The 8,176-nt window shown below is 36.6% G+C and overlaps 1 protein-coding gene across 4 annotated transcripts; it reads right to left on the bottom strand.

Annotated features, from left to right (window-relative positions):
- Positions 1–79: 79 nt before the first annotated feature.
- Positions 80–7,862, bottom strand: LOC122836687 (signal-transducing adaptor protein 1-like). Of its 4 annotated transcripts, none has more exons than XM_044126442.1 (11): positions 7,579–7,860; positions 7,048–7,119; positions 6,744–6,860; positions 6,413–6,469; positions 5,237–5,394; positions 4,624–4,755; positions 4,338–4,407; positions 2,732–2,834; positions 2,477–2,656; positions 1,351–1,541; positions 80–516 (listed from the first exon to the last, which is right to left on the bottom strand). In XM_044126442.1, the coding sequence occupies exons 1-10, from the start codon at positions 7,684–7,686 to the stop codon at positions 1,390–1,392; spliced, it is 1,149 nt and encodes a 382-aa protein (XP_043982377.1). In that variant the 5' UTR covers positions 7,687–7,860; the 3' UTR covers positions 80–516; positions 1,351–1,389. The 4 variants fall into 4 exon arrangements, with proteins under 4 accessions (XP_043982377.1, XP_043982380.1, XP_043982378.1 ...); XM_044126445.1 differs by having other exon boundaries at positions 1,443–1,541; positions 7,579–7,859; XM_044126443.1 differs by having other exon boundaries at positions 80–1,541; positions 2,477–2,653; positions 7,579–7,862.
- Positions 7,863–8,176: the final 314 nt, after the last annotated feature.

An 8,176-nucleotide genomic window follows, 5' to 3' on the forward strand; every position in this document is an offset into this window, starting at 1 on the left:
ATGTTATTTATTTAATTTTTTTTTACATTGGACATTGTTACAATAACAATAAAAAATATGTATTTAGCCAAAACTGAAAGATTACCAGCTTTCTAAACAGGAAATCTGCCGATGTTCACAATAAGATGGTTTTGGCAAATTATTGTCACATGTAAAAATGTTTTTTGTTTTTTTTTGGGAGTGTCAACGGTGAGTTGTGAAACAAAATCACATTTTACATAAATGCATTTGGCAGAAGTCACCGACACATGAGGATATAACATAATGCAGCTAATGTCAAAGCTAACAGTAGTTGGCTACTGCTAGCAGGCTACTAGTAGCCAACGGCAGGTTAGTTAATATAGCCTATTATACTCGCTACACTTTCTAAGTGTAGCGAGCTGGGATCGTTAGGGTTTGTTGAAGTTAGGGTCGCCCGTGTTCTGGTCGCGGTTCGTAGCTCATTCCACCACCGTGGAATGACAGAAGATTCTGGATCGTCTTGAGCTCGGTGTAGGTACTGCTAGCCGACAATCCCTTCATGACATAAGGGAACCGTTTCAGAAAATACTTTTAATGATAAAGCTACAAAAGTATGGAGGGCTGGTGGTGCAAAACACAGTACGTTTAAAAATTTACACTTCCTTAAACCTTTAAAGAAGAAGTAACTGCTATTTCAGTCTTCTACAGTTAGCTTGTCAGTTTTCTAGTCATTTTGACACAGGAGGCTTTTCTTAATGAAATGGCATCAAATCCAGACATTATCGGCTTTATGGAGGGATATGTAAACAGTATAGAGTGCATTGATAAAATGCAACAAATAAGTTGAATATTAACACGTGCTTCTGAAAAACATTGTCTCCCTTAGAATCGTGCAAAACCCTCTGATCACAATAAAACATAGTCTTTCTTAGTTTGGTGTGAAGTTAAAGTTCCTATCAAAAAACCTCAGAAGCACCAAATTTTAGATTATTTCTTTTTAGCAAATATTGTTACTCCTTCACTGGTTTTCTGACTGGATTGCAGGTGTGACTTGGAGACTTCTATAGTGTTTGACCAAATTTCCCTAATTTGGAAAAAAAAATCTAATTACACAACTTCATTTATTTAAAACAAGTAGCTGACAAGTCTTTGTCATCAAGCGTAAAGTGACTTTCTTTGGAAATAAATCACCCAAACTTCTGTTTATATGTTTGCTTACTGTTTTTAACTCTGGACAGTGTTGGAAGAAAGGAGTTCAAAGATTCCCACACACTTCTGCCTCTCTGAAAATTAACTGAGAACTCATATATTTTCGATTTAACTTTTGCACACATTTAATATCCCCATAGAAAAAAGGATTTTGGTGGCAGAACTCAGTAAAACATGTACCGTAATCTTTGAGCCACGTATTAGGCAGAAAGTTAAAGTTCATGGCATGGGGACGTTGGTTGTCCACTGGACCTTTGATTTGAATTTTTCACCTTCATTCAGGTATGTGGAGTCTTCGTCCATTCCAGTGTCCACGTAGAGGTTTTCTTTTCTCATTCGTAAAATTGCCTGAAGCTCACCAGTCACCAGAGCTGATTAAGACCCAGAAAAGAGTGTTACTCGTTGAGATTAATTTGATCAACTAACACAAACAATAATGATGCATTCATTAGTTATGATGTAAAATAAACTCTTCTTTTATAGCAGAAGCATAATTTCCCACAGAACATTACAGAAAAATATACCCTCACATTTGAGCATATTCTTTTCAGTGGATAATTCTCTATATTCACAAATACGATCAGCAGTTGGACATTTATTTTTACCTATTTCCCATGGTTGGAGCATGAATAAACTCGTATTTTCTATTTGTGCAATCTCTTTGTCGCTTGTTTCTCTCTTATTGTCTCCTCTCTTCTGTTTATCCAGTAGGTGTAATACAAGGGTTTGGTCTGGGGACAGATATGGCCATGGAGGAATGTTTTAAATCACGTTAAAAAACTCAATGAACACCTATTTTCAGTTTTCTCAAAGTCCACCAGATTTTCTTTTAAGGTCTGCTGATGCCACACCCCCTAACAAGGTTCTTTTGGAAGAAAAACAGGCCCACAGCATCATAGTTCCACCATCGCACTTGACTGTGGGCATGATGCTCCTGAGTTTCTCGTCAAAGAAGCTGTATTTGTTTGTAGTTAAAAAGGTCTGTCTGAATCTTATCTAACAAAAACATATAGGTTTAATTAAAATCCCAGTTTATCAAACTCCCCATGTTTGGACAATTGGATGGACAGAGAAGGTCCAACCAGTTGCTATGCAGATATTGTCCAATGGTTGCTACGGCGCAGTTCTCCAATAGGTACCTGTTTTATTCACCTCTAACTGTCCATCTTATTGAGGGTTTCCAATAACTGTCACACTGGTGATTTTGTAAACATTTTTTCTTAAATGGTATCATTTCCACCAATTATTTATTTTACAGTAGTTCTTTACTCAGGATCCTAGTAAATTTGTCTGAGTGTGTATTTACCTTTCATCATCATATGATCGTCCATCATGGGTTCTTCTGGTATCACATATTCTCCCTCATCAGGCCTGGGAACGGGTGGAAGATGCTTGTCTTTGGCCTGGGATCGCTGCATGGGGGCCACCTGAGCTTTGGGGACCACAGGTGGTGACACGTTGACACATCTCGGAGGAGGAGCCACTACTGTCAAAACAAAAACAGTTGTTAATCTGTGTCGAAGTGAACTCATTTGTTTCTCAGAGGAGTGCTAATCCTCACCAATCCGAGTATCGTAGGGTTGAGCTACAACATAGGGACGAAGGCGATACTCTGTCTTCTCCAGGAAGTACTTCAGTACATCGTTCAGTGAGTGGACTGTTATCTGCAGAGTAAACATTAGGGAAGATTTAGCTATTAAATTTATGAAATGTATTTTTCACCAGTGTACTTATCATGAGATGTCAGAGAAACATTCCAGACTAAGATTCAACTGTCACAGCAAAGTAACTACATAAACTTGGCTATTTTTCCCCTCTGATCTCCCTGAAATAAATAAAACAAGATTTTTAAAAATCAGCATATCACATATATAAAGTTCATAACATAAACTGCTATGTAAAACAGTAATCTAACTGCTCAGTCACCCTTCATTTCCTAATGTTGTCCTTACATGGAGCCAGATCTTCTTTTAATCTTTTAATCAGGCCTTGATGTATTTATTTCAGTCATTTTCAAATTTCTCATTTCTGTTCAGTAGTGTTTGTTTAGTTGTTCCCCTCTGACCCTTTTAATTTTCAGGCACCCTGAACTCAAGAGATGAACCAGATATTTGTCTACAAATGAGACGAGTCACAAAAAGTCATTTTTTTCTCCAGCATCATTCGATCATTTGTTGAGTGGAGCCTGTGTCAAATACGCAATTTGTTTGCCTTTGGTCAGTCAAATCTGCACAGATTTTGAAAGACAGAATATTTTTTTAAATGTTAATTTAGGGCATTTTTCACAATATCGTGCCATTAAAATTTTTGATCCCATTTAGAAAATCTAAAGAACAAATATAGGATGCAAAGTGAGAAGAAATGGGAGCTTATTATTATTATGAATATTATTATTGAAATGAGTATGAATACGAAACCACTGAGCAATGTTTGTGTCCTAGAATTAAGACAGAAATATGAGACAAAATTATAGGAGAAACTGACTTGGCTTCTTCGTGTCGCCATGTCGATGCAGCTTTTGATGTCGGTTGATGTTTAGGTTCTGATGTAACCAACAAGGAAATCCTCGAGTCTTTTTTATTTAAAATGAATCATTTACAATGTTGCTCAACTGATTAAAGTGAGTGGTGCGATTGCACTGTCTACGTCCATTAACTCTCAAGACGACCTTATGAAATCTGGCCTTTCATTCACAGCCTTTGTTACATAATAGCTAAACATACAGTTCTTTCATGAAACCGATATGCAGCTGTTATTACATATGAGAAATCACTAATGTCATTATCTCTAAGCACTTTAATTAAAATTTGTCGTTATTTGACAAAACAACAGAATTATTTGCTGTCATCATGTTTGATACGCTGCCTAAATTATTTCAAACCATTAACATCAGTAAGGCAGAATGTCTGAACACTTTTAATTCCATTTGGATGGATGCTAAGGTGCAAAACTGCATTTTCTTTAGAAAACAATCAATTAAATGAAGGCTTGAGAAAAAAAAATCTTGGTTAGAATTGGTTTTCTTTGCTTTGTTTGTAAAATATTTTTTTTTATTTTTTTTTATTCTTTCTCATTTATGTTTCATGTCACCGTTTTCTTTCTTTAGTTTCAGGCTGTGGATTGTGAGGAGAGCTGTTCAACCATAAAAACAAATACTTTAGACTTACTGGAGTCTCGAGTTCGATCACAAAGCCAGCGTTGGTGGAGGTCACCCTGTAGTTCTTCAGGACATGCCCTCTGCAACACAGTGGACATCAAGATAATTACTCTGAATGTAGATGAACGTTGTTTCTGTCATTGGTCTAACTGGCTGAAATGTTTGCTTTTCCTTCTTTGTCTAACATTTCAAACGAGGATTATAAAAACAAACTTTTAACTGCCAGCTGGTTTATTTCAAAGTTCTGCGGGGAAATCAGAGCTGCTGAATGAGTTAAGGGTGAAGTTTGAGTGAACCTGTCGGTCTTTTGTCTGAGCGTCAGGGCGTAGTTCTTGGGCATGGTGGACGGGCGGAGGATGATGTTTCCGTTTTCCGGGTTCTCACTGAGCAGCCTTTCAGCCTCCTGTCGGGTCACGTCGAAAAAACAACTGCAGGGAGCAAAGAAAGCAGAAAGACACAATCGACTTCTTCAATAAGTTTCTAAAGTAAATCATTTTGTTTTTCTAAATTAAATATTTTATAAAGAGCTGTGAATAGTGCTCTTTTCTTCTCAATTGTTTCAATTTCTTTGGAGGTCATTGCCTCAATTATACAAGTGAAACAAACTCACAATTTTTTATTGATTCTTAAGTTTTATGAGTTTTGTGGGACCTGAGTCTTACAGGAAGTAAGCCTGTGAGAAAGCAGGTGTTTATGTAACTGAAGATAACTCATATTCTCAGTACAAAAGTCTTGAGATGGAAACATGATGCTTATAGAACTGATTAGAGCCCAGAAGTGATGCAGGAGAGAAGACAGAGGCTAAAACTGCTAAAAATAACTTGTAGATATTATTGTCCAGGATAGTTGATACATTGTTTGGATATGCAGACAAACACAATGTGTAAGAAGCTCCTCAGTTTAACTCACGCAGGCATGTCAGGAGTATCTTTAGTCTGCAGGAAGCCCGGTCGGGGAGGAAGTTCAGGGCGCTGCAGATGAGGGTTTCTTTTCTTTTCCAGAGCCAGCATCTCCTTCAGCTTCATTTTCTGACCAGGCAGCACCTGAAGGTCTGAGGGAATCTCTTTCTGCAATAAAATACAGGTTACTATCTACAATAGATAATGTAGTTTATCATAAAATACAGGAGAGAAAATTTAAAGCAGACTTTGCTTAAAATATTAACATGAACTGACAAGTACAATATTTAGGAGGCTTTGTATATTAAAGCTACCACTTTCTTAATTTTGGAGGGACCTTTTTCCCCTTCTTGGCACTTTGAGGCAAACAATGAACCAGGAATACTTATTTGCTATTTTCTTTTATGACATAAGGTTAATAATTGACTTGTGAATCATTCTATGGAGATCTACAGTAATCTGAAGGACACATTTTCAATGTATGCTGTGGAAACACATTGTTTATTCAACATTTTATTACACAGTGACAATGATTAGCAAGAGAACCTGAAAGATATACATTAGCTCTGCCGTAACTTTACAAATCAGCCACAACTAATGTTGTATTTTTTCTACAAGCAGAGATGATGAAAATGTTTTGCGAGCTGTAATACCATGACATGCAGGAGGAAAATAGAAAAATAACATCTTTTATAAAATTGCCATCAATTCTTTCTGCTATTATAAAAGTTTGCACTTAAATTCACTTAAATTTTATCTAGTTGAGTTTTACCAAAAGGAAACAACTTTTACAGATAAATATTGTATTAATACTTTTCAATGTTTTTGGACATATTTAATTTTATATTAATTCACACTGAATTTAATAAAATAAAATAAAAAACCACTAAAATTTAAAATCTCATTTACAATTCTGCAATGTTCAAAATGATAGCAGCTCAAAGTATTAATTTTATTGCTCATAGGTGTCATCTCCAGCTGAGCTGAGTGTCTACATGCAGTTACTTATCTTAAAATTAGATGATGGAGTTCGGAAAGACAAATTTAGCTTTATCTAATGACAGAGTACTTGACCTACATTGAAAAAGTGGTTTTCCTACTAATACTAAATAAAACAGGAGTTTTCAAGCTTGTGAGCCTCATGTTCATCCTGAGTTTGTTTCTGTTTGTCAGATTTTTGACTTACATTAACCAGAGTCATAATGTAGCCTCTCCATTCCTCTCCTGTGTCAGCATTATCCATCTGCAGAGTCAGAGAAAACAACACGAGTTGTTTTGGTACGATGAGCTTTTCTTCAACAAATACCGCACTTGAGTTTTATGTGAAATAAATAATCCCTGTTTCTCTTCCACAGTTACACAAACTCATTGAAATTAAAGGACATTTCAGCCCCTCCGTGCTAAATCTTAGTTAAAATGTATAATCTAAACAGTGTGTTTTCAAATCATTCAGCTTTTAAAATCAAGTGGATGCCATTTTTGTGATAAATGCTGAGTCAGCTTGAAGTTTCACAAACCTTTAACTGCACGTCCTCCAGGGGCAAGCTTAAGGTGAAAATGGTTGGCCCTTTGTTTTTATAAGGAGACTCTATGCCCATGGACTTTATCAGCCCCAGGTCCAGCCTTTCTGAATACTGACAAACAAACAGAAAGTCCCGTGGCAGTTTAATGGATGAAATATCAACAGACCTGTACTTCCTTACTGCCCCTCTGATGAGTTTCAGATGAGAATCAGATTTTGGGTTCTTGCACATGAAAAACTCTTTCAATTAAATTTGACCACATTATTTTATGAAAGACAAACTTTAACTGTGTCCTTACTGTGTCTTGTGTATCATTGTTGTACAGAAACAGTGTTGATCCTCTGAGCTCTCCGTAGAAGTTCCTGAAATCCTGAAAGTCATAAATGTCTTTTTGAGTTGCTGCTGTGGATGAAACGTTCACCTTTGCACAGAACTGCAATCCAATAAACTCACCCTTGTCTTTATGGTAGACTAAAGTGCAATTAATTTTTTTTCTTTAATCTCCGGCTAACTAATTGAAATTGTTAATTTACTTACATATGAAAACAGTACAGTTTCAAGAGAGTTTTTTAAACTCATCATTCAAAGAATGTACATCTATCAGTAGGTATCGATCCTCTTCATAAATTATTAATTTAAAATAGCCTCCCACAAAACAAAGCAGTCACAGTCTGACCTTGGCAATAAGATCAGGTTGCTAAAAAAAAATTGTTACAAAGAGAATCAGCCAAAAAATAAAAACATTGAAAATACATGAGTACCTCCAGTACTGACAGTTTCTGTGTTTAAATCTCCAGTTTCTACTAAATTGCAGTGTAGGTTATTTTACCTTCTCTCTGAGGTTTTTCTTCAGCAGGTTTCCATAGTGGTACAGAGGCAAAGCTGTGATTGTCTCCCTCCTCCTGTGGACAACTCTCGGGTGCGGCCTGCCCTCCATCAGATCAACAGGTTTCTTCTCCTTACCTGTTTCGCTTCAACGCTCGTGAGCCTTTGAGCTGAGTCCTGGGAAAACTGAGCTCCTCTGTGTGTTTCTTTGTGTGAGCTGAGACGCATTGATTTACTGCCTGAGATTATCACTGCTCTATAAATCCGCTATCATAACTTTTCTCGCGCAGCCTCAGAGCTGCTCTGGCTCTGAACCGAGAAATGCTGCACTGATTTATGAAGAAGGAAGTAGTTAGTTGAAAAGAAAAAACCCAAAAGCAGCAACAGGAAAAAAAGCCAAAGAATTATCAGTATTTGCACTTTGGCCCTGGTGTAACTCATGGTAATTTGCTTTTCATTCTCATGTGCAGTGAAGTGTGTTGGCATTAGCTCACACACAAACGCAAAGGCTTTTTTCAAGGCAAAACTCTAAAAATGTAGGACAGATTAATCATTAGCAATAAAAGTGAGTGAATAAACAGATCACTTTTTAGTTTCGGTCT

This window comes from Gambusia affinis, linkage group LG09, assembly GCF_019740435.1.
Source record: "Gambusia affinis linkage group LG09, SWU_Gaff_1.0, whole genome shotgun sequence".
Lineage (NCBI taxonomy): Eukaryota > Metazoa > Chordata > Actinopteri > Cyprinodontiformes > Poeciliidae > Gambusia > Gambusia affinis.

Coding starts and splice junctions, on each gene's coding strand:
- LOC122836687 (XM_044126442.1), bottom strand. CDS start 7,686: ATGGAGGGCAGGCCGCACCCGAGAGTTGTCCACAGGAGGAGGGAGACA. Junction 5,395..6,412: donor ACATTATGACTCTGGTTAAT/GTAAGTCAAAAA, acceptor ATTTTATTGCAG/AAAGAGATTCCCTCAGACCT. Junction 1,542..2,476: donor CGATCATATGATGATGAAAG/GTAAATACACAC, acceptor GGTCTTAATCAG/CTCTGGTGACTGGTGAGCTT.